The sequence below is a fragment of the Eubalaena glacialis genome, chromosome 9 (genome assembly GCF_028564815.1).
Source record: "Eubalaena glacialis isolate mEubGla1 chromosome 9, mEubGla1.1.hap2.+ XY, whole genome shotgun sequence".
Lineage (NCBI taxonomy): Eukaryota > Metazoa > Chordata > Mammalia > Artiodactyla > Balaenidae > Eubalaena > Eubalaena glacialis.
In genome coordinates this window covers 52,119,879-52,146,810 of record NC_083724.1, presented here as the reverse complement: position 1 = coordinate 52,146,810, position 26,932 = coordinate 52,119,879, and the positions used below count along the sequence as shown (strand labels likewise).

The following is a 26,932-nucleotide window of genomic DNA, read 5'->3' as shown; positions in this document are numbered from 1 at the left end:
AGTGGTGGCTGCAGCCAGGTCGGCCTTGGTGAGTGGAGGTCCATGTGCTGAGCCCACGCTTGACCTCCCTCCCTGCAGCCGTCGGCCATCCTGTTCACGAGCCCATTGGGCAATGACAGAAGTGGCTGGGGAAAGAGGCAGACCGGTTTGACAGAGCTGGTCCTTCTAGCCACTTGATTATTTAAATCCTCCTCTGCTGAGGTCACTTTTTGGTGAGCATTCCCACGGGACACAAATATCTTCACGATTTTCCATGTCTTATCTTAGAAGCCTCATCACCTGCTCTCCTGCATCCCCTCCAGCACTTGTCTCCTCTCAGAAGTCCCTCAACTAGAGTTATATACAGTGTCCAGCATTACCTCATTTTTTTTGGTATTGGTGGGTTAATGAGCAGATCCACACAGCTAAAACTTCCAGATAACTAGAATTTAATCTCCTATTAATACTCCACTGAAACTAAAATGTTTCAGGTTGAAATTTTATTCAAGTGTATTTTCCCACTTTAATGTTAAACAGAGAAGATATTACCTTTTAAAAAAATTCAAATTTAATAAGATAAAAATGTATCTATAATCTCACCTATTTAACAAATAAACTGTACATATTTATTTCTGTATTTTTCTAAGTGCTAGCCCCAAAGTGTACATAATTGTACATTGTTGTAATAGCTTAAAAGTTATTTCGATTTCTGCATTTTGACTTAGCATTAAAGCATTGTCTATGTTCCTTCTCTACTACTTAAGAAAGTGTAAGTTGTTATAGCAAATAAACTTGAATGTTTAAATGTTTTAACAAAACTTAAATGTTTTGTTATAGCAAAAAAACTTGATGTTTTCTTAACATCTTTATTGGAGTATAATTGCTTTACAATGGTGTATTAGTTTCTGTTTGATATGAAAGCGAATCAGCTATACACGTACATATATCCCCATATCTCCTCCCTCCCTCCCATCCTGCTTATCCCACCCCTCTAGGTGGTCTCAGAGCCCTGAGCTGATCTCCCTGTGCTATGCGGCTGCTTCCAACTAGCTATCTATTTTACATTTGGTAGTGTATATATGTCCATGCCACTCTCTCACTTCATCCCAACTTACATTCCCCCTTCCTGTGTCCTCAAGTCCATTCTCTACGTCTTCTTCTTTATTCCTGTCCTGTCCCTAGGTTCTTCAGAACCATTTTTTTTTTTTTTTTAGATTCCATATATATGTGTTAGCATACGGCATTTGTTTTTCTCTTTCTGACTTACTTCACTCTGTATGACAGACTCTAGGTCCATCCACCTCACTACAAATAACTCAATTACATTTCTTTTTTTTTTTTTTAAACATCTTTATTGAAGTATAATTGCTTTACAATGGTGTGTTAGTTTCTGCTTTATAACAAAGTGAATCAGTTATACATATACATATGTTCCCATATTTCTTCCCTCTTGCATCTCCCTCCCTCCCACCCTCCCCATCCCACCCCTCTAGGTGGTCACAAAGCACCGAGCTGATCTCCCTGTGCTATGCGGCTGCTTCCCACTAGCTATCTATTGTACATTTGGTAGTGTATATATGTCCATGACACTTTCTCACCCTGTCACATCTCACCCCTCCCCCTCCCCATATCCTCAAGTCCATTCTCTAGTAGGTCTGTGTCTTTATTCCCGTCTTGCCACTGGGTTCTTCATGGCCTTTTTTTTTTTTTTCCCTTAGATTCCATATATATGTGTTAGCATACTGTATTTGTTTTTCTCTTTCTGACTTACTTCACTCTGTATGACAGACTCTAACTCCATCCACCTCATTACAAATACCTCCATTTCATTTCTTTTTATGGCTGAGTAATATTCCATTGTATATATGTGCCACATCTTCTTTATCCATTCATCTGTCGATGGACACTTTGGTTGCTTCCATGTCCTGGCTATTGTAAATAGAGCTGCAATGAACATTTTGGTACATGACTCTTTTTGAACTATGGTTTTCTCAGGGTATATGCCCAGTAGTGGGATTGCTGGGTCGTATGGTAGTTCTATTTTTAGTTTTTTAAGGAACCTCCATACTGTTCTCCATAGTGGCTGTATCAATTTACATTCCCACCAACAGTGCAAGAGTGTTCCCTTTCCTCCAAACCCTCTCCAGCATTTATTGTTTCTAGATTTTTTGATGATGGCCAGTCTGACCGGTGTGAGATGATATCTCATTGTAGTTTTGATTTGCATTTCTCTAATGATTAATGATGTTGAGCATTCTTTCATGTGTCTGTTGGCAATCTGTATATCTTCTTTGGAGAAATGTCTATTTAGGTCTTCTGCCCATTTTTGGATTGGGTTGTTTGTTTTTTTGTTATTGAGCTGCATGAGCTGCTTGTAAATCTTGGAGATTAATCCTTTGTCAGTTGCTTCATTTGCAAATATTTTCTCCCATTCTGAGGGTTGTCTTTTGGTCTTATTTATGTTTCCTTTGCTGTGCAAAAGCTTTTAAGTTTCATTAGGTCCCATTTGTTTATTTGTGTTTTTATTTCCATTTCTCTAGGAGCTGGGTCAAAAAGAATCTTGCTGTGATTTATGTCATAGAGTGTTCTGCCTATGTTTTCCTCTAAGAGTTTGATAGTGTCTGGCCTTACACTTAGGTCTTTAATCCATTTTGAGTTTATTTTTGTGTATGGTGTCAGGGAGTGTTCTAATTTCATACTTTTACATGTACCTGTCCAATTTTCCCAGCACCACTTATTGAAGAGGCTGTCTTTTCTCCACTGTATATGCTTGCCTCCTTTATCAAAGATAAGGTGACCATATGTGCGTGGGCTTATCTCTGGGCTTTCTATCCTGTTCCATTGATCTATATTTCTGTTTTTGTGCCAGTACCAAACTGTCTTGATTACTGTAGCTTTGTAATATAGTCTGAAGTCAGGGAGCCTGATTCCTCCAGCTCCATTTTTCGTTCTCAAGATTGCTTTGGCTATTCGGGGTCTTCTGTGTTTCCATACAAATTGTGAAATTTTTTGTTCTAGTTCTGTGAAAAATGCCAGTGGTAGTTTGATAGGGATTGCATTGAATCTGTAGATTGCTTTGGGTAGTAGAGTCATTTTCACAATGTTGATTCCTCCAATCCAAGAACATGGTATATCTCTCCATCTGTTTGTTGCATGTTTAATTTCTTTCATCAGTGTCTTATAGTTTTCTGCATACAGGTCTTTTGTCTCCTTGGGTAGCTGTATCCCTACGTATTTTATTCTTTTTGTTGCAATGGTAAATGTGAGTGCTTCCTTAATTTCTCTTTCAGATTTTTCATCATTAGTGTATAGGAATGCAAGAGATTTCTGTGCATTAATTTTGTATCCTGCTACTTTACCAAACTCATTGATTACTTCTAGTAGTTTTCTGGTAGCATCTTTAGGACTCTCTATGTATAGTATCATGTCATCTGCAAACAGTGACAGCTTTACTTCTTCTTTTCTGATTTGGATTCCTTTTATTTCTTTTTCTTCTCTGACTGCTGTGGCTAAAACTTCCAAAACTATGTTGAATAATAGTGGTGAGAGTGGACAACCTTGTCTTGTTCCTGATCTTAGTGGAAATAGTTTCAGTTTTTCACCATTGAGAATGATGTTGGCTGTGGGTTTGTCATATATGGCCTTTATTATGTTGAGGTAAGTTCCCTCTATTCCTACTTTCTGGAGGGTTTTTATCATAAATGGGTGTTGAATTTTGTTGAAAGCTTTTTCTGCATCTATTGAGATGATCATATGGTTTTTCTCCTACAATTTGTTAATATGGTGTATCACATTGATTGATTTGCATTTATTGAAAAATCCTTGCATTCCTGAGTTAAACCCTACTTGATCATGGTGTGTGATCCTTTTAATGTGCTGTTTGATTCAGTTTGCTAGTATTTTGTTGAGGATTTTTGCATCTATGTTCATCAGTGATATTGGCCTGTAGTTTTCTTTCCTTGTGACATCTTTGTCTGGTTTTGGTATCAGGATGATGGTGGCATCGTTGAATGAGTTTGGGAGTGTTCCTCCCTCTGCTATATTTTGGAAGAGTTTGAGAAGGATAGGTGTTAGCACTTGTCTAAATGTTTGATAGAAGTCGCCTGTGAAGCCATCTGTTCCTGGACTTTTGTTTGTTGGAAGATTTTTAATCACAGTTTCAATTTCAGTGCTTGTGATTGGTCTGTTTATATTTTCTATTTCTTCCTGGTTCAGTCTCGGAAGGTTGTGCTTTTCTAAGAATTTGTCCATTTCTTCCAGGTTGTCCATTTTATTGGCATAGAGTTGCTTGTAGTAATCTCTCATGATCGTTTGTATTTCTGCAGTGTCAGTTGTTAATTCTCCTTTTTCATTTCTAATTCTATTGATTTGAGTCTTCTCCCTTTTTTTCTTGATGAGTCTGGCTAATGGTTTATCAATTTTGTTTATCTTCTCAAAGAACCAGCTTTTAGTTTTACTGATCTTTGCTATCGTTTCCTTTATTTCTTTTTCATTTATTTCTGATCTGATTTTTATGACTTCTTTCCTTCTGCTAACTTTGGGGTGTTTTTTGTTCTTCTCTGTCTAATTGCTTTAGGTGTAAGGTTATGTTGTTTGAGATGTTTCTTGTTTCTTGAGGTAGGATTATATTGCTATAAACTTCCCTCTTAGAACTGCTTTTGCTGCATCCCATAGGTTTTGGGTCATCGTGATTTCATTGTCATTTGTTTCTAGGTATTTTTTGATTTCCTCTTTCATTTCTTCAGTGATCTCTTGGTTATTATGTAGTGTATTGTTTAGCCTCCATGTGTTTGTATTTTTTACAGATTTTTTCCTGTAATTGATATCTAGTCTCATAGCGTTGTGGTAGGAAAAGATACTTGAAATGATTTCAGTTTTCTTAAATTTATCAAGGCTTGATTTGTTATCCAGATATGATCTATCCTGGAGAATCTTCCATGAGCACTTGAGAAGAAAATGTATTCTGTTTTTTTGGATGGAATGTCCTATAAATATCAATTAAGTCCATCTTGTTTAATGTATCATTTAAAGCTTGTGTTTCCTTATTTATTTTTATTTTGGAAGGTCTGTCCGTTGGTGAAAGTGGGGTGTTAAAGTCCCCTACTATGATTGTGTTACTGTTGATTTCCCCTTTTATGGCTGTTAGCATTTGCCTTATGTATTGAGGTGCTCCTATGTTGGGTACATAAATAATTACAATTGTTATATCTTCTTCTTGGATTGATCCCTTGATCATTATGTAGTGTCCTTCTTTGTCTCTTGTAATAGTCTTTATTTTAAAGTCTATTTTGTCTGATATGAGAATTGCTACTCTAGCTTTATTTTGATTTCCATTTGCATGGAATATCTTTTTCCATCCCCTCATTTTCAGTCCGTATGTGTCCCTAGGTCTGAAGTGGGTCTCTTGTAGACAGCATATATACGGGTCTTGTTTTTGTATCCATTCAGCCAGTCTGTGTCTTTTGGTGGGAGCATTTAATCCATTTACATTTAAGGTAATTATCGATATGTATGTTCCTATTACCATTTTCTTAATTGTTTTGGGTTTGTTTTTGTAGGTGTTTTCCTTCTCTTGTGTTTCCTGCCTAGAGAAGTTCCTTTAGCATTTGTTGTACAGCTGGTTTGGTGGTGCTGAATTCTCTTAGCTTTTGCTTGGCTGTAAAGGTTTTAATATTTCCATCAAATGTGAATGAGATCCCTGCTGGGTAGAGTAATCTTGGTTGTAGGTTTTTCCCTTTTATCTCTTTAAATATGTCCTGCCACTCCCTTCTGGCTTGCAGAGTTTCTGTTGAAAGATCAGCTGCTAACCTTATGAGGATTCCCTTATATGTTATTTGTTGTTTTTCTCTTGCTGCTTTTGATATTTTTCCTTTGTATTTAATTTTTCATAGTTTGATTAATATGTGTCTTGGTGTATTTCTCCTTGGATTTATCCTGTATGGGACTCTCTGTGCTTCCTGGACTTGATTAACTATTTCCTTTCCCATATTAGGGAAGTTTTGAACTATAATCTCTTCAAATATTTTCTCAGTCCCTTTCTTTTTCTCTACTTCTTCTGGAACCCCTATAATTCGAATGTTGGTGCATTTAATGTTGTCCCAGAAGTCTCTGAGACTGTCCTCAATTCTTTTCATTCTTTTTTCTTTATTCTGCTCTGCAGTAGTTATTTCCACTATTTTATCTTCCAGGTCACTTATCCGTTCTTCTGCCTCAGTTATTCTGCTATTGATTCCTTCTAGAGAATTTTAAATTTCATTTATTGTGTTGTTCTTCATTGCTTGTTTGCTGTTTAGTTCTTCTAGGTCCTTGTTAAATGTTTCTTGTATTTTCTCCATTCTATTTCCAAGATTTTGGATCATCTTTACTATCATTACTGTGAATTCTTTTTCAGGTAGGCTGCCTATTTCCTCTTCATTTGTCTGGTCTGGTGGATTTTTACTTTGCTCCTTCATCTGCTGGGTATTTCTCTGTCTTCTCATTTTGCTTAACTTACTGTGCTTGGGGTCTCCTTTCGCAGGCTCCAGGTTCGTAGTTCCCATTGTTTTTGGTGTCTGCCCCCAGTGGCTAAGGTTGGTTCAGTGGGTTGTGTAGGTTTCCTAGTGGAGGGGACTGGTGCCTGTTTTCTGGTGGATGAGGCTGGATCTTGTCTTTCAGGTGGGCAGGACCGTGTCCGGTGGTGTGTTTTGGGGTGTCTGTGACCTTATTATGATTTTAGGCAGCCTCTCTGCTAATCGGTGTGGTTGTGTTCCTGTCTTGCTAATTGTTTGACTTAGGGTGTCCAGCACTGTAGGTTGCTGGTCATTGAGTGGAGCTGGGTCTTAGCGTTGAGATGGTGATCTCTGGGAGAGCTTTTGCCATTTGATATTTGTGGAGCTGGGAGGTCTCTGGTGGACCAATGTCCTGACCTCGGCTCTCCCTCCTCAGAGGCACAGGCCTGACACCCAGCTGGAGCACCAAGACCCTGTCAGCCACACGGCTTTTGGGAAGTCAGGTCTTCTGCTAGCGTTCAGTAGGTGTTCTGTAGGCATTGTTCCACATGTAGATGTATTTCTGATGTATTTGTGGGGAGGAAGGGGACCTCCCTGTCTTACTTCTCTACCAGGAGACTTGAAGGTCTCCTCGGCAATTTTTATTCCCTTAAAAACAATATAAAATTATTTCTCACTCACGTAATAGTCCTATGGGGATTTTGCTGATGAACAAAGACTCTTGTCCATCCTGTGAGTTAGGGACCCAGGTTCTTTCCATCTTCTTCCTCTGGCATCTCCTAGAGCTGTGTGGTCACCTGTGTTGAGTTTGTGGAAGGGGAAATATGCCGTGAGGAGAAGACGTATCTACTCCTTAACATCCTTAGCCCAGAAGGGACACACATTACTTCTGTTCTCATTCTCATAGTTTATCACTCATTGCGAGAACTGGTCATGTGGCCACACCTAGATGCAAGGGTGGTCTGGAAAATGTAGCCTCTGGCTGGGCAGCTGCTGTGCAGCAACAGTTCTGCCCTGTGAAAGGGAAGCATAACTTTTTGTGGACTGCTCACCAAGTCTGCCAGGTGCTCGGTCTTCATAATAATCCTTTTAGATGGCTGGAGAATATTCCATAAGTTGATACATCACACTTTATTTTATAGGTTCTTCATTATTAGACACTTATAATGATTTTTTAAAAATTTTCACCTCTAATGAATACCACTGTAGGAAATGTCTACACATACATACCTTTTTCCCCTTTAAAGATTATTTCTTTAAGAATAATTCTGAAAAATGGGAGAGAGAGAAAATTATGAACAAAAGTTACAAATATTTTTCAGATTCTTGAATCTGCAGGTTTACTCCTTGAGGGTAGTGATTAATTTGTATTCATTACTGTACCTGCAGGGTCTTCTACATTGCCTGTTTCATGGTAATACTCAATAAAATAAGTTGAATGACTAAATAAATTTTAACAAAAGCATGTGGAACATGATTTATCTTGGCTCTGGCTAAAATATGAGTGTAATTTTTGTCCTTTGTCTTTCCCATCTTAATCAATGGCACCACCATCCATCAAGTTATTAAAGGTAGAAGCTGTGAGTTGGCTCCTTTCCTCACTGCCCCTGTTTTAGTTATTTATTTCTGTGTAAGAAATTATGACAGAACTTAGTGGCTTAAAATAAACAAATATTTACTATTACTCATAGTTTCTGTGGGACAGGAGGTAGGTTGTTCTGACTCGGTCACAGTTGCATATTGGTGGGGGCTTTGTCATATGAAGGCTTGAAGGGCTGGAGGATCTAGTGCAAGGTGGCTCACCTGCACGGCTGGCAAGTGGGTGCTGGCTGTTGGTGGGAGGCTTCAGGTCCTCTCCATTCAGGTGACTACACAGGGCTCCTTGAGTGTCCTGGTGACATGGTGGCTGCTTCCCCCAGAGTGAACAACCCAAGAGAGCAAGGCAGAAGCAGCAATGTCATTTATTGGAAGTTACACACCATCACTTCTGCAATGTTCTACTAATCACTCAGATCTGCCTTATTCACTGTGGGAAGGGACTGCACCAAGGCATGAATGCCAGAACGCACAGATCATTGGGGGCCATCTTAGAGGCTGGCTACTCTAGCGCCTCTCTTCCATATTTCATTCCACCCACATGTTCTGTTCATTCTCCTTCCAAAAATATATTCAAACGTAATCACTTCTCTTCATTTCTGCTGCCTCTGGTCTAGTCCAAGACGCTATCCACACTCAGCTCTGCCGTGAGAGCCTTCCATCTGATCTTTCTCCTTTTGCTCTTGTCACTCTCTAATGCATTTTTCATATTGCAGCCACTCACTCATCATTCATTCATTTTTTTAAATTAATTAATTCAACATATATTTATTGTGTACTTAGTATATGCTGAGTTTGTTCTAGATACTCAGAGTATAGCAGTGAAAAAACTAAAGTCCTTAGAACTTATATATAGTGGGAAAATAAACAGAAAAAATGGAAAATATTAAGGGGTAATATGTGTAATACAGAAGACCAAACAGGATAAAGAAAATAGAGGACAGTAGAGAAATTAGGGACTTATGGGTGCCGTACCGTATAGGGCTGTCAAGGGTGCTATCTTTGATTAGTTGATGTTGAAACAGTAACCCAAACGATGGGGTGGGGCAGGCTTATGAATACCTGGATAAGAGTGCTCTAAGGAGAGGAAAGAGCAAATGGAAAGGCGCTGAGCACGCTTGATGTGTGTGAGGAGCAGCAAACCAGCCAGTGTGGCCGGAGCAGAGGGAGGGAGGGAAGTGGAGAATGGCAGGTGATGGCGGTCAGATCATGTAGGGCCTGGTAGACTATGAAGACTTTGACTTTACCTGGGGTTGGTGGGAGACAAGGACAGTCATTGGAATGCTTTGCTGATGTGAATGACTCGCTTTTTAATACGATCTTTTGGATTGCTCAGCCCATGATCTTTAAAAAATGTAACTGATATCAGGTCACTTCCACTGCTTAAAACCTTTCTATGGATTCCCCTTGTACTTAGAATAAAATCCAAGCTCCCTTAGCTATTATTGCTATAATTGTTACTGTTATTATTAAAATTAACACCCCATTATTCTCTATCACAGAAACCTGCTGATTTTTCCCAATATGTATCCAGCTAGTAATTACTACTACCACTACTACTATTAGGCTTATTTGTTTATAATCTGCCTCATCCACTTGAAAATATGTACTCTGGGGATGTTGTGGAGTGTGGGTCTTTCTATACTAAATTATCGCAAGACTGCTTTGTTTTTGGAGCTCTTGTGTTTGCCCTTTAAAAATTTTTTTTTTCTGTATATTTTTTCATTGTCATATCTGGTCAGTGACCTACTTCCAGCAATGCTATTGTTGGTGCCAGGGTAACTTTGCTGTTGAGCTGGACACAGGAGCTGGTTTTGGTTGCTGGGCTATGTTGGTACTTCTCAAACTTTAATAGACAAATGAATTATGTGGAGAAGGGGTGGGGATCTTGCTAAATACTGATTCTTATTCAGTAGGTATGGGGTAGGGCTTGAGGTTTTGCATTTCTCCCAGGCTTGCAGGTAATGCCCATGCCGCTGGCCCTTTGAGTAGCGAGGGGGTTTGATCACCAAACTTGGCTGAATGCTGGAAACAACTGTGGAGCTCAGAATCCCACCCCGAGATTCCAATATAATTGGTCTGGAATGCAGTCTTAGTACCGGACTAGACTACTAGACTACTTAGTACTAGAATTTTCTAGGCTTCACTAATGATTCTGATTTGTAGCAACATTTGAGAACCACTGGATTGGATGACGTTGGGCCCTATTTTAAAACAAAGCACATGGAGTGATGCTCTGCAGGGCTATGCTGTTTTCTTTCTTTTTAAAAAGATCAGTTATGTAGCTATAGAGAGTCTGGCCACACTGATGGATGACCTCTAGATTTCTGCCTAGCATGGCTGGATTTCTCCAATGTCCCTAGCACATTCTGCCAAAATAGGACTTCTGCCTTCAGGAGACTGGGCCTTCCAAGTGCAGTTAAAACACACTTGCAGACGATGAGGATGTAGCAAATCAGGTCCCTACTGTGTGAGCTTGTGCTGAGGCAGAGAAGGAAGGTGAAGCAGAGAAGTGCTCTGTTTTTTTTTCTTGTAATTTCCAGCATGTACACGTGCGGTTTCTAAGCCAGTAACAAACTAAGAACTTCTCGTGTGATTCAAGCTAACCCTTTGGTCATCAGAAGTGGGTGTTTTTTTTTAATATATTAAAAAAATTTTTATTTCACATTGGAGTATAGGTGATTAACAATGTCATTAGTTTCAGGTGTACAGCAAAAGCACGTGTTTTAAACTACTGAAAATCGATGAGGCAGATCCCATTTACAGGTTAATAACTGACTGTGAGATGTGGGTGTCCCAAATGGTCTTGAAGACATGGGGAAGGAAAGACAACGCCTGAGCTACCCTTCCTCCCACCCCACTACACATGCCCCCCACCTTAACCCCACTCAGTTCTTTTTGCCAAGTGATTAGTGTGTGCTAATAGAGCCTGGGACGCTTTCTCATTGACATGCACTTCAATCCCATGTAACTGGATTGATTTTTTTTTCCTTGGCTAATCTAGATTGGTCGACTGATTATTGGACAGAATGGCATCTTGTCGACACCTGCTGTTTCCTGCATTATCAGAAAGATCAAGGCAGCTGGTGGAATCATCCTGACAGCCAGCCACTGCCCTGGAGGACCAGGGGGAGAGTTTGGAGTGAAATTTAATGTTGCCAATGGAGGTATGTGGTTCAGAATATGCCTTAATTGTCATGATTTCTTTCTTCTTATATTGTCATAGTCTTACAGTGACCCACTGATGGTAGACAAGCAAGGCGGAGAGAAAATGGCTCAGAAAAATCTAGTGAGGTGCCTGTATTAGTCAGGGTTTTCCAAAGAAGCAGAACCAATAGGACACATAGATGGGCTCCAACCTACGATGGTTTGATTTAGAGATTTTTTGACTTTACAGTGGTGTAAAAGCAATATGCATTCAATAGAAACTACTTCATTTGAATTTTGAATTTTGATCTTTTCCTGGGCTAGCAATGTGTGCGTGGTATGATTCTCTCTCGTGATCCTGGGCAGGGGCAGCGAATGCAGCTCCCACCCAATCACAAGGGTAAACAGCCAATACACTTACAACCATTCTGTACCCATTCAATCATTTCTGTTTTTTAGTTTCAGTAAGTATTCAATAAATTATATGAGATATTCAGCACTTTACTATAAAATAGGCTTTGTGATAGATGATTTTGTAGAAGTGTTGACTAACGTCGGTGTCCTGAGCACTCTTAAGGTAGGCTAGGCTAAGCCATGATGTTAGGTGTATTAAATGCATTTTCAACTTACGATATTTTCAGTTTACAATGGGTTGATCGGACGATAACTCCATTGTAAGTTGAGGAAGATCTGTATAGAGATTTATTATAAGGAATTGGCTCATGTGATTTTGGAGGCAGCGAAGTTCCAAGATCTTTGGTCAGCAAGCTGGAGGCCCAGGAGAGCCAATGGATGGTATGGTTCTGATCTGAGTCCGAAGGCCTGAGAAGCAGCAGAGTGTAAGGTCCAGTCTGAGTCCAGTTCTGAAGGCAGGAGGGGCCAGTGTGTCAGCTGGAAACAGTCAGGCAGAGAGTGAATTCTCCCTTTCTCAGTTTTTTGTTCTGTCCAGTCCTTCAGTGGGTTGGATGAGGCCCAGCCACGCTGGGGAGGGCAATCTGCTTTACCCAGTCTACTGATTCAAATGTTAATCTTATCCAGAAACACCCTCACAGACATACTCAGAATAACGTTTAAATGAACATCTGGGCTCTCTGTGGCCAAAGCAAGTTGACACATAAAATTAAGCATCACGTCGCCCAGGGTGACATGACGAGGAAATGGCATAACGGGGTCTCAAACCCATTTTGGTCCTCTGTACTCCTCAGCACAGTGAAACGGTTGAATGTTGATGCTTATCTGACATGGAAGGACTCTGGATTTTAAAGTTGGAACAGACCCTCAAAATCATTTAGATCATTCCTGTCTTTTTATAGGTGAACAAATCAAAGCCCTGAGAGGCTGTTTGCTAAAGGTCACATGGTCAGACAGATGACTCCTTAGCATAAGTCCTACATTCTCTCTTTCCTATAGTGTTGACTTTCTCTCACTGACATGCCTAGAATTATTTCACTTTTTCTTATATTTATAGAAATTTATAGTTTAGAAGTCCTAGTGGGGTGGGATATGTGTATAGGGGTGAATTAAAAAATTTTTTGAACATATATAAAGGTAGGAAGGATAATAAATGGATACCATGTATCCATTACCTTGTTTTTCCATTTTGCTTATTTTTTTCCTCTGAAGAATTTTAAGGTAAATTACAGCATGAAGATATTTTGCACCTAAATATTTCTGACATCTCTTTAAAATAAAGACGTATTCCTATATAACTACATGATCACACCTAACAAAAATAATACTAATTCTCTAATATCATCTAAAACCTAATCTGTATTCAGAATTTTCCAGGTATCCCCCAGATGTTATTTACATCTGTTTTGTTCAAACCAAGATTTATCCCAGAACCATGCATTGCATTTGTTTTTTTTAATTTTAGTTTTATTTATTTATTTTTTAAATTAATTTTTATTGGAGTGTAGTTGCTTTACAATGTTGTGTTACTTTCTGCTGTACAGCAAAGTGAATTAGTTATACGTATACATATATCCCCTCTTTTTAAGATTTCCTTCCCATTTAGGTCACCACAGAGCACTGAGTAGAGTTACCTGTGCTATGTAGTAGGTTCTCATTAGTTACCTATTTTATACATAGCAGTGTAAATATGTCAATCCCAATCTCCCAATTCATCCCAGCCCCCTGCATTTGGTTTTTAAGTCTCTTAAGTCTCTTTTAATCTAGAATACTGAGTCTTCGTGTATATGTGGGTGGGAGCTGAATTTTAACCAACAATTGTTGCCATTATGAAGCATTCCTGGCCCAGGCAAAATAGCACGTCCTGAAGGGGAAGTACGTGATTGCCCCCTCCTTGCAGCCATTTTGGACATTATCCAAAGAAAGAACATTACTCACATCAAGTGTTAAAAAAAAAACACCTTATGAAGAGCCTCATTCTTTAAAGTGTGATTCAAGAAACCCTGCTTCACTAAGAAGCACACCTAGGGCCAACATCTAGTCTTGCAGCAGCTACTAAATATTTCAGGAAAAAATATGCAATGCGTAGGTGTTCTGCACACTGATAACACAGGACATTTCATGAGCTCAGAAAATGGCAATTTGTAGAGCAATGTAATATATAAGTTGCCAAACTAAATAATGTATTTAAGCATTTAAATTAATGTCTGACTTCGTATCTTGCAAGAGAATCTCAGTCATCTCTATGATAACTTGTGAGGCATAAAAGGGGAAGATATTATTTAAATAACCATTTCGTAGACTGAATTACAGGAGGTTATGAGACCTGTTCAGTCATATCCTGAATAGAGGGGGGGCGTTGAACTTATCGTTTAGCCTTTAACTCTGTTGAAAGTCCTTCCTCTTACATTTAATTCTTCGTGTTTACATGTCTTGGCATCATTAATGAGACTAACATTCCTGATGGCATAGAGAGATTCAGTTGGTTTCTTCCCACTTAGAGTGAGTTTTACCATGTTATCCTTCATCTGAAGTTGCAGACATTCATCTCTTCTATTGGGTGTCATACAAATACATCTTATGGCGTAAGTTAAAAGCGAAGTGTCTATAGAATTAGTAGGCACATCCAGGGAAATAGGACACATCTAAAGCTATGTTGCTTTTAAATTATTTAGAGGACAGGACCTTTCTGAGCATGTTTTTAAATAGGGGGGAAGGTGCTAGAGGACAAAAGGAATCAGTAATAAAAATACTGATTTTTTGGAATAATTACAGTGTGCCAAGCTTCATAGTCAGAACTTTACATACATGTTCTCATTTAATCCTCATGGTTTAAAAAACTTGTCCAATGTCACAGAACTCATAAGCTGTGGAGCTCATTTGGAACCTAGATTCCAAGAAGTAGGTAGAACTTCTGAGTAAGAAGGCAGAGATGGGTGAAAGAAGCACTTTGAGGGTACAGAGTGGAAGTTTTGGGAAATAGTCGCCTATATCTGTTGAAAAAAAAGAAGAGGAAATGTTACTTGCTAAGATAATGGGGAAAGGATAGAGAAGGGGATAAATGGAGATGTTTTCTAAAAGGTCCTCTGGGAAATTTGTTGAGGATTCCTGAGGGGTTGTGAGGACCAAGGTGAAGTTAAGCAATCTCATTCTTCGGGGGAGCCAGTTGGTGTAATTTCATGACTGCCTTCAGCAATTCATGGGGGGAGTATGGGAATAGCAGCAATGGAGCAGATGATGGTGATGTCCCGGGATTGGGGAATGGCAGTGTGGGCATGGCAGAGCATAAGGTGGGCTGGTAGTTGTTAAGAGTGTCTGAGCTGACATCAGACTATTAGGAGTCAAACCCAGCCTCTGTCACACGAGTGATGTGACCTTTGTTAAGGTCACCTCTTCCAATTTCAGTTTCCTTATTTGGAAAATGAGGATACTAATAATTCTTACTTCATCTGCTTTTTGTGAATGCTAAATTCCACGTATGATGTGAAATGTGGTATGTGTAAGTTTCAACAAATGTTGGCTTGTCTTATTATACTAACAAAGGCAAGACTCAAATGCTAGACCATAGGGTCCTTCTGGGATAAGAGACCAGTGAAATGAAATGGACCGATGGCCTGGGAGTAATCAAGTGATGTTGGGCATCAGTATAGGAAAGAGGAACAGGTTCACAGGGGTACAAAGTAGGGTAGATGAAAGATTAGGAATTTGTGGGATTAAGATACTCAAATTTGATATTTTTGCAAGAAGCATATCAAAAGACAATAATACTTATGGTATGACTGTACTAGGAATTGACTAAAATCAAGAGGGAAGTCACTGGAGTGGAAGATGTCAAGAACTGGGAAGATGTGAAGGGATGCAGAGGATGTTGATGAACTCAGAGGTTATCAGTGTTGCTTTTGGAAATCAGTGTGCTTTGGCAAACAAACTCAGATGGAGACTTTTAAAATGTGATGGAAACATCCCAAGAACATAGTGTGGTGCCTGGGAGGCAGAGGGATAGACACGTATCATCTGGCAAGCATAAAAAAATGCAAAAACTAAATAACACTATTTACTTTTTAAGTTTTGCAAAAGAATAAAAAATGGTAAGGAGTGAAGTTGAGACGGGCTATGTTTACTTCTTTGTGGTCTTCACTTTTCCTATACAAGAAAATGTGGGTAAAATCTACTAGACTCTTTTCCATCCACTGAAATGGTGCTATTGCTATTCCTTTCCCCACTCTTCCCCCTCTTTATTGAGATGTAATTGATATATAAAAAACCGGCACATATTTAATATATGCAACTTGATGAGTTTGGTCATTATTCCTTTATATATGTTCAGTGAACCTTTTTTGGGAGACGGTAACAGTGCTATGCTCTAAGGCAGCACTGTCCAATAGAAATATATTGTGAAGCACCTCATGCAGCTCAACATCAAAAAAACAAACAATCCAATCCAAAAATGGGCAGAAGACCTAAATAGACATTTCTCCAAAGAAGAATACAGATTGCCAACAAACACATGAAAAGATGCTCAACATCACTAATCATTAGAGAAATGCAAATTAAAGCTACAATGAGGTATCACCTCACACTGGTCAGAATGGCCCTCATCAAAAAATCTACAAACAATAAATGCTGGAGAGGGTGTGGAGAAAAGGGAACCCTCTTGCACTGTTGGTGGGAATGTAAATTGATACAGCCACTGTGGAGAACAGTATGGAGGTTCCTTAAAAAACTAAAAATAGAACTACCATACAACCCAGCAATCCCACTACTGGGCATATACCCTGAGAAAAGCATAATTCAAAAAGAGTCATGTACCACAATGTTCATTGCAGCTCTATTTACAATAGCCAGGACATGGAAGCAACCTAAGTGTCCATCGACAGATGAATGGATAAAGAAGATGTGGCACATATATACAATGGAATGTTACTCAGCCATAAAAAGAAACGAAATTGAGTTATTTGTAGTGAGGTGGGTGGACCTAGAGTCTGTCATACAGAGTGAAGTAAGTCAGAAAGAGAAAAACAAATACCGTATGCTAACACATATATATGGAATCTAAAAAAAAAAAAAAAAAGGTTCTGAAGAACCTAGGGGCAGGACAGGAATAAAGACGCAGATGTAGAGAATGGACTTGAGGACACGTGGAGGGGGAAGGGTAAGCTGGGACGAAGTGAGAGAGTGGCATGGACTTATATACACTACCAAATGTAAAATAGATAGCTAGTGGGAAGCAGCCACATAGCTCAGGGGAATCAGTTCGGTGCTTTGTGACCACACAGAAGGGTGGGATAGGGAGGGTGGGAGGGAGATGCAAGAGGGAGGAGATATGGGGATATATGTATATGTATAACTGATTCACTTTGTTATAAAGCAGAAACTAACACACCATTGTAAAGCAATTATACTCCAATAAAGATGTTAAAAAAAAGAAAGAAATATATTGTGAGCCACATTTGTAATTAAAAATTTTCTAGTAGCTACCTAAAAAAGTAAAAAGAAGCAGGTGAAATGAATAATATATTTTATTTAACTTATTATATCCAAAATATTATCACTTCAACATGTTACTATAAAAATTATTAATGTAATGTATTCTATTTTTCTATTAACTCTTCAAAATTTGATGTGTATTTTATAATTGCAGCACATGTCAATTTGACTAGTCACATTTCAAGTGTTCAAGAGCCACATGTGGCTAGCAGCTATTGAATTGGACAGTATAGCCCTAAGCGCTGGGATATAAAAGAAATCAAGAAATAATTTCTGTTCAGTAGAAAGTTATAATATAGCTGGTGAGTGAGGTCAATACACAAAGTTATCAATTATTTACGTTTTAGATCTTTCAATCTACTTACTTATTTGATTCCCAAACTCGTTGTAAAAAACCTGAAGTTGCTTGCATGAAGATATAAAAATTAAAAAGAAAAGAAAAATTAAAGGAGGACAACCATTGATTTCATGTTCAGTTCATTTAAAGCCTGTCACTTGACCTTAACTGTCAGCTTGACCTTGTGAGGAAGTGCATCAGATATTTTAAACCTCACTTTAAAAACTTGGGAGACACTACAGAGTGTGAGTTGGGGAAAATAATGTACCCTGGTCAGCTTATGCATCAAATAGGCAGCAGATCTGGGAGTAGAAATCGTATTTTCTTTCTCTAGGTGCACTTGGGAAGCTGCAGTTAAAATCTGGAATCCCTCAGTTCTGTCAAATGCATATCCTGTTTGTGTCTCATATCCTGAATAAAGCTGATGACATAACCAGGTCTCCCTGGCAGGTGTGCAACTATTTTTAGGGAAGACATATCATTGTTTAGAAGGTCCACATTGTTTAATGTGGATTAAAACAAACAAACATGTGGGTTAGTAGCCTACATGGAACAGGTGAGGCTGGCCACGTTTCCTCCAGAGTGGAAGCATAAGAAATTTCGAGGCACATCGAACTGTGAACTGTTGACTGTTGTCTAGAGCACAAATGAATCTTTCTCCTGCTTGGTGGAGGAGGAGCTAACATTCCTCTGATTGAATTTTTAAGCAGATTTATTTTTGGTGGTGCATTTTTTTCGAATTTTAGGTCCTGCGCCAGATGTCGTCTCAGACAAAATCTATCAGATCAGCAAAACAATCGAGGAATACGCCATATGCCCTGATTTACGAATCGACCTGTCTCGACTAGGAAGACAAGAGTTTGACCTGGAGAACAAATTCAAACCGTTTAGAGGTAACAGAGAAACTGTATTTTGAAGAAATCAGAATAATTCCGTGGATGGGGGTGACTCTGGTTTTTTCTTCAGGGAAAAGCACACACGAAAGTGATGGAATTATCAATCTCAGGAGTGGCACTTGATAAGTAGATGTAATCTGAGTGTGGTGCAGAGGGAAATGAGAGCAGCCAAGATATTTAGAACTGGCAAACTTTCAAAAACGACTTTCCAAACTCTCTATCATTTTTGACATAGGGAACATTTCATTGCTGACTCTTTTACAGTGTTCCAGGAATAGGCTGTGAAGCCAAAACGTGTCTTTGCTTTTCTAAGCAATTAAGGTGAACATACCGAAATACTTTAGATAATTAAGAAGAGACCTTAAAAGGTAATGGGGTTATTAAAATTTCCCATGGAAGGTATGCATTTCTTTTCCAAGCCAGAACCACGCGTTCATGTTGATTCAATGCACAATTGTTGATCACCTGCTCTGTATCACACTCCGTGTTAGGAGATTTTACAAAGGAATTTATAAAGTACCAAATAGATTTAGGAAAATGGTTCAAGAATTAAAAAACTGGGATGAAGTTGTCAAAAAATATTATCCTGTATTGTAGAATGAATAAAGCTTCTAAGTCCTCCATTATAACCTTTCAATTTGTAGATTAATATTGAACCATATAACAACATTAATGCCATGTATATGCATATCATTTTTTCACCCTCTATATTATCCTATTGCTTTTTCCTAGAAGGCATTTAAGTAGCAATAAAACTAACACTTTTTTACTCCTTCAATGCCCCTATAAGCTTAAATCCAATTTGTGTTAAGATGGTATCCTTATTTTACAAGTAATTTAATTTAGTTAAAAAGGTGAAATACCTGGCTCATGGCCACATGGTATTTTAGGGACAGAAAAGAGCTTGAAATGGACTGTTTGGAGTCACAGTTTTGGGCCAACTCTACCACATTTGTCTTGGAAGATTTTGAGTCAATTGCTTGCTTAGCTAGTGAGCAGAAATTAATTGAAAACCATGTGATATTTATTGGAAGCAACAGTTCCTGATTTTATTAATCTAGTTGGGAGTGTGCACACATACACACACACACACATGCTTGCACAATCGCTTGACAACTAAAAGCAAGGGATATTTTATTTATTTATTTATTTTCAAATTTTATTTGTGTATGTATGTATGTATGTATGTATGTATGTATGTCTACATTGAGTCTTTGTTGCTGCATGCAGGCTTTCTCTAGCTGCGGCGAGCAGGGGCTACTCTTCGTTGTGGTGTGCAGGCTTCTCATTGCAGTGGCTTCTCTTGTTGCAGAGCACGGGCTCTAGGTGTGCGGGCTTCAGTAGTTGTGGCACACGGGCTCATTAGTTGTGGCTCGCGGATTCTAGAGTGCAGGCTCAGTAGTTGTGGTGCGCGGGCTTAGTTGCTCTGCGGCATGTGGGATCTTCCCGCACCAGGACTCAAACCAGTGTCCCCTGCATTGGCAGGCAGATTCTTAACCACTGCACCACCAGGGAAGTCCTCAAGGGATATTTTATGTTAAACAAATGATTTAAGTGTACTTGATTACATATGTTTAGAAGGACTGGCAAATAAGATGACTAAGAAAAAGCAGGTATTACCATCAGGAAGAAATTTTATTTATTTATTTATGGTATCTTCACAATTGTATTTGTTGTCCAAGAGACCCAGATCTTTGGTGAGCTCAGATTCAGGCGCACTGCTCCAGCCACATTGCTAGCTTGATGAGTTTTCTATAATGCTACAGATACCACGAGGTAGATAGAGACATTCCCTGGCTCCCAAGAAGAATTTGGAGATAATTATTTGAGATAATTTATGTACTGTGTTCTTGCTGTTTTAAATGTTGAGCAAGGCTTGAGTTAATTGGAAACAAATCAGTCTTTGACATTTCACCTTAAAGGATGAAGAGCATGAACTATGTGATGTGGACTTTCAGTTTTCATGGAATTCTACTTGCTTCCTTGTTTTTTACATTTCTGTTTGGTACTATGTGTTATCTGCTATAAATACCAAATGTATTTAGACAAGTGGTTCAGGAATTTCTGAAAAGAACCAGAATGAAATAATTGCCAAAAATATTATCCTAAATTGTAGAGTGAGTAAAACTTCAAACATATTCAGGCCATAACCTTTTATTTTATAGATTAATTTTTTATTGTGGTAAAATATATGTAACGTAAAGTATATCATGTTAATCATTTTTAGATGTACAGTTCGTATAGATTAACTTTAAATTTATTTTATAGATTAATATCCTCCAAATATCAAAAGATGATTAAAAACTATCTGTGTTCTATAAACGGTAATTACATTATATTTGAATGGACACACATACTACCTTGATTTAAGTGCAAGAAAAAATATTTTTCGATGTGTATTTGACTAGACAAAGGGACAGTTTCATATTACATATAAAATCTCATCCATCAAATATTGCACCTGGATTTACTAAAAATTATTAAAGGTGGATTGGTAATATCTTTAGTGCAGGTTTAAGTACTTCAGGATTCTAAAGTAGTATGTTTTTGAAAAATTTGAGAAACAGCATACATAAGTTTCAAAATTTAACTACGAATTTAAGAAGCAGGGCTCGTGGACAAATTTTAGTGCCTAAAATAAAATATTTATTACTTCTAAGAAAAGCACTTACTGAATATTAATTATGTACTGATTGCCAAGGTTGAAAAATGTGATGTATTCTGAGCTTTATGAATCTGTGAAATAAGTGGAAAAGACTTGTTTTGGATGCCTGGTCATTGGGTGGTGCAGGACACTGGAGAACATTCGTGTTTAATGAGGATTTCTAAATATCTGGTACTCATCCTGAAACTGGTACTAGATTGGGCATGCAGGAGACTTCACACAAACTCAGAAAAATATCCTTCATCACCAATTCAGAACCTGGATCTGGTTGGCACCATGGCATTTGGAAAGTAGGGGTCATTGTGGAGGTCACTTCTTGATTTGTTTCAGGCCAGTTGAGTCATTCTTTGGCCATTCCCCACAGGAGAGGCAACCGGGTGTGCCAAGATGCCTCTTAGCATTGAGGTGTTGCAGTTTGGGGAAGGGAAAGAAGGTAGGAGTAGCGACAGTAGGCATAGTTTTATCTTAACTACTTTATTCTTGTGGTTGATTTTTTCACTTGCAAAGAAGAATTTATAACTTGAGATTTTTTACACCTTTTGATCACCTGCAAACTTTGCAGCATCTTGATTGTGCTTTAATTTGTGATTTTGTCTGCAAATGGATGCTTCGCTTCCCACGTAAATGTGTGGGGTTATGATGTGATTGTGATCCTAATTTCATGCATTTTTATGCTTCCAAGTATCCTTCATGGGTAGTCACTGGTGTCTCCTTTTGCTTTCCTATCCTTAGTGGAGATAGTGGACCCAGTGGATATCTATCTCAACCTCCTTCGGACCATCTTTGACTTTAATGCCATCAAGAGTTTGCTGACTGGGCCCAGCCAACTGAAGATCCGAATTGATGCCATGCACGGAGGTAAATGCGTGTTCTCCTACCAAGTGGTGGGCAAGAAATGGTAAAGGAGACCTCAGTGTGTGTTGGGTTTCTGGGATTAAGAGGAAGGCTGGATTTATAGATATTCATACAGTGTGTGTGTGTTCAGGTATTTGGGATGCTCTGGAAAACTTCAGGGCTCTAATTTCTCTCTTTTGATGCAAATGAAAACAAAGCTTGAACAAAAGGTTTTGAGGCTATGCCTGTTAGAGTGGAGATAGCAAAACTGTAGTTATTAAAATTGTTTTTGATACATACACAGTTTAAAAGGTCAAATAGTTCAAAGTTTATTATGAAAAAATCCATTCCCAACTCCTTCCCCCAATTTCCTACTTTTCAGAGGCTACCTTTTTTTTTTAAACTCTTTCAGTGTTTTTTTTTTTTTTTTTTTTAAAGTATTGATTTTCCTGTTACTAAATACTATGAATATAATGCTCCTTGTTGATTTTTCAGTTTGGGGCATTACTGACTTCATACCATGGAAGATGAGGTTGTAGCTCTTTTTCACCCTCTCCAGTCACTAAATCCAAGCACACTTCCTTAAACTAATTATATCATCATTTTGGGAAGATCAGTATCTACTGTCTACATTATCATAACACTGCTGAGCCATGCAAAATACTGTAATTATATTTTCCTTACAGAACAACTTCTTCTGTGGAATTAGTAATTGTCCTGTTTTCTCACTGTTTAGGTTTTGTGAAGTGTATTTACCACTCTTAACCCTCATATTCTCCCAGTGTCTAAATCTTCTCTCACTTCATTTTCCTGGAGACCTGGGATCTCCTCTGCTCTGCACTGGTTGCTCTGTGAGCTGCTGTTGTCCTGGAATCTTTACTTAGCATCATCCTGTAATTTCCTTTACCCCTTTCTTATGCTGACTCTCCTATTTCTGGATCCTTTGTCTTCCATTTTCTTGACTTACTCCTACATTTTGGAGGAACAAGTTCTCCAGGAACTCTGTGAGAGAAAGCTCATGGGAGGTAAATGTTCTGAGTCATTGCATATCTGAAAATGCCTTTTTTCTGTGCTCACTCTGAATTGCTATTTATCTGGATATAGAAATCTAGGTTGGATATTATTTTTCTTCAGAAGTTTGAGGGCATTGCTCCATTGTCTTCTAGCTATTCCTACTGAACTGGAGAAATCTGATGCTGTTTCTGATTTTTAATCTATGATACGAAATCTTTCTTTGTTCTTTTCTGGAGGCTTTTAGGGCCTTTGACATATCTTCAGTGTTCCTTCTTTTCACAATGATGAGTCTTAGTGTGAGACTGTTTTCCTCTATTGTGCTGAGAACTTGGAGGATCCTCTTAATCTAGAAACTTGTGTCCTTTAATTCTGGGAAATTTTCTTGCATTACTTCTTGGATGATTTCCTCCATTATTTTCTCTTTCCTTTCTTTCCAGAATGGCTGTTGTTTAGATATTGGCCCTACTTGACTGATCCTTTAATTATCCTATTCTTTCCCCCACCACCCATTTTCCTTCTCTTTGTTTTTTGCTACTTTCTGGGAGATTTCCTCAGCTTTATCTCCAAGTACTTCCATTAAGTTTTTCATTCCATTATCATATTTTTAATTATTTCCCAAAACTTTTTTTTGGTTTCCAAATAATCTCTTTTTAAAAATAGCTTCCTATTCATCTTTCATGAATGCCATATCTTTTTTTAATAAGTCAGGTTTACTGAAGTATATAATTTATATGTAGTAAAATTGATACCTTGTTGGTATACAGTTTCATGAGGATTGACAAACATATATAGTCATGTAACTAATCTGACAATCAGGATATAGAATATTTCTCTCACTTCCACAAGTTCTTTTGTGGCCCTTTGTAGTCTTACCCCTCCTCCTTCCCCTAGTCCCTGGCAATCACTCATCTGCTTTTTGTCCACCACGCCCCCCAACTGCCCCAGTTTTGCCTTTTCCAGAAAGCCATATAAATGGAAGCATACAATATGTAGCCTTTTTCTTCAGGCTTCTTTCACTCACCGTAATGTTTTAGAGATGCCTTCATGGTGTTGTATATATCAGTAGTTATTTCTTGTTACTACTGAGTAGTATTCCATAGTAAGGATGTACTACATATTGTTTATCCATTCACCAGTTGATACAATTAGGGTTATTTTTACAGTTTGGCTACTACAAAACAAAGCTGCTATAAAGATTTATGAACAAGTTCTTTATGGGGATATATGATTTCCTTTGTCTTGGATGGATAAATACCTAGGAGTGGGAATGCTGGGTCATATGATGTATATGTTTAACTTAATAAGAAACTGCCAAACTGTTTTCCAAAGTGTACCGTTTGCAATACCAGCAGAGTATGAAGGCTTCAGTTTCTCCATGTCCTCACCAATACTTGGTATTGTCAGTCTCTTCAATTTTAGCCATTCTGTCACATCTTGTTGATCTCTATTAGGATATGACTGAAATATACTTTAAAATATTTTTTCTCTCTGTGTAGTTTCTGCTTTCTCCAGGTTGCTCTTTACTCTCTTTGTTTGGGTCTCATGTTAAATGCATTCCTCAACAGTTTGGTGGTCCTTGGCTGCCTGGCCTGTTTAAGAGTGAGGCACTAAAAATTTTGTTGGGAGCTCTGAGCCCATGTGTGGAACTTATCTTCCAAGGGCTTCACTCTGAGGTCTTCTGGCTGGGCTGTTTTGCTTTTTTCCTATTGGGCTGGTTCTTTTCCCCAGAAAAGGCTCTTTCAGTTTCTTACCTTAGCTTTATCTGGCCTAGAGGGAAGACAGCTTCTCTTTCCAAATAGTTTGAGCAATGTTTTGGATTTGAGCCTCATTGCCTAGCTTGTACTGTGTGTTCATCTCTGAATCAGTCACTCTGGTTAAGGGATGGAGGATACTGACTGGCAGACCTAGGTCACCTCCCCAGCCTTAGGGTAAGTAGGATTTAGCCACATCCTGATCACATGAACTGAGATGGGAAAAGGATTGGTTCTCCAAAGGAAATCCAAGATGCTGCTACCGGAGGAAGGGGAAATGGGTGCTGGGCAGGAAAAATCAAAAGATGTTCACTATTTGAGGTTTGAATTGTATTAGTGGAAAATAAATGGAAAGCAGTAGTTTGATATATTTCAGCCAACAGGATTATGTGCTGATCCCCAGATGTGCTTGCTGTATGTTCTACCCCAGGCTCCGTTCCCTTGCTCATAGTGTTCTTTCCATTTGGATGGCGTCCTCACTCCTGTCAAATTTATATTCTTCCAAGTCCTCCCAGAAATGCTGCCTCCTTCTTGAAGCCTTGCCTGTGGTCATTTCTTCTTTCAAGCTATTGGATCGTATTATTTCATAAATATACATTGAATAGAACTAGTCTTACCATTGCAGTCACTCACCTGTAGATTTGACTCATCCCACTGCTAGATTGAGAGCCCAGTAATGTTGGAATTGGGTGCTTTGCGTCCCTTGATGCCCTCCATTCTTCACATAGGAGTTCCGTGTTAGGCACTCCACGAATATGTGTTGAACTGGAAAACACAACTCCTTAACATTTATTTTGTAAAATGTGCTTAGTTTTATATGCTTCAGTGTTTTACAGTGTTTAATTATACACTTGGCAGAGTTAAAACAACTGTAGAGACAAAGAATGTTGCTAGAGCCTGTTAGTGCTTTTGCATATATTCAGCTAAAGCTTTTCATACATAAAAAGTAACAGTCAATAAATCATTAGGTAGTTGATTTATTTCTGGCAATATTTTAGATAAGTTTTGGAGAGAAATTTCATGGAACTGGATTATTGAATACAACTTCTATATGCCTAACACAGTCACTGGCACATAGCAGATGCTCAATGAGTAGTAGTTGAAGTAAATATTATTCTGTGTTGTGTCTTGAGAAAACTTGTAGAATTTATCTTTTTTTTTCTTGTGCTATTAAGTAACCTTCTTGTTCTAAGCAGAGCAAAACACCCTTGGTTGGGGGGGGGGCAGAGGTTCTGCAAAGATCTCATATTGCTGTGTATTTTTTTTCAGTTATGGGACCCTATGTGAGAAAAGTCCTGTGTGATGAGCTGGGGGCCCCAGCCAATTCTGCAATCAACTGTGTTCCCCTGGAAGATTTTGGAGGGCAGCATCCTGACCCCAACCTGACATATGCAACGACCCTTCTGGAAGCTATGAAAGGAGGGGAATATGGGTTTGGAGCTGCATTTGATGCTGACGGGGTAAGTAGGAAAGTTTTCTGCCTGCGGATCCTTTTGCTATATAATGAGCCAAGCACTAGAAACCAGAGAACTATTGGATACCTCTGGGGCTGACATGTATGGGGCATATGAACCCTAACTGGCTCTGCATCTGCCCTTCTATCTAATGGCCAAGTATTGTGCTTAAATAGCCATTACTTTTCTTTTTTCAAGTAAGCTTATGTTATAAAGAGGTTATTTCTTTTTAAAAAAAATTCATACATCTTTATTATGGCTGATTTTGTTGAAATCACCATGTTAAGAAACGAGCTATTTTAGCAATAATCTCTGTTCTCCATTGTGTTTGGGGGAAAGTGTGAATTAAGAATATAGAGGCTACTGAAGCCTGAGGAAGTCATCCACATTTCGACAGGTGGGATATATTCCTAGTCGTGTCAAGATCGTGGGCCCTATAATATTCAGAGATCTTGGTTTCCCATGCCCTCTTTGGCCTCATTCAAGTTGTTTTATGTTGTTTAAATGTGGAATGGCAGTAAAGTGGCTTGTAATGATGATGGGAATGGGCTGCTGGCGGCAGATGCCTTTGCCTGAACATTTTCACACATTCTTTCCCACAGGACCGTTATATGATCCTAGGCCAAAATGGCTTCTTCGTGAGCCCTTCTGATTCCCTGGCCATCATTGCCGCCAACCTCTCTTGCATTCCGTATTTCCGTCAGATGGGGGTCCGAGGGTTTGGGAGGAGTATGCCCACCAGCACAGCCCTGGACAGGTAAGCAAGGATGTCACCATGAAAGCCTTCATGGCAGGCCTCTGACGTCAGTGTTCCCTTTGCTGGTAGCTGTCACTCATACTCCCCTACTCCACTGGGAGCTTGTTGAAAGCATG

The 26,932-nt window shown here is 38.7% G+C and overlaps 1 protein-coding gene across 1 annotated transcript in view; it reads left to right on the top strand.

The window, feature by feature from the left end:
* PGM5 (phosphoglucomutase 5) overlaps positions 1-26,932 on the top strand; it is a 236,724-nt gene that overhangs the window by 55,336 nt on the left and 154,456 nt on the right. Inside the window, exons 3-7 of the mRNA XM_061200368.1 lie at positions 11,068-11,230; positions 18,192-18,338; positions 21,739-21,864; positions 25,875-26,065; positions 26,662-26,816. Of these exons, the coding sequence (XP_061056351.1) occupies positions 11,068-11,230; positions 18,192-18,338; positions 21,739-21,864; positions 25,875-26,065; positions 26,662-26,816 (782 nt within the window). The remainder of the gene's footprint in view (positions 1-11,067; positions 11,231-18,191; positions 18,339-21,738; positions 21,865-25,874; positions 26,066-26,661; positions 26,817-26,932) is intronic.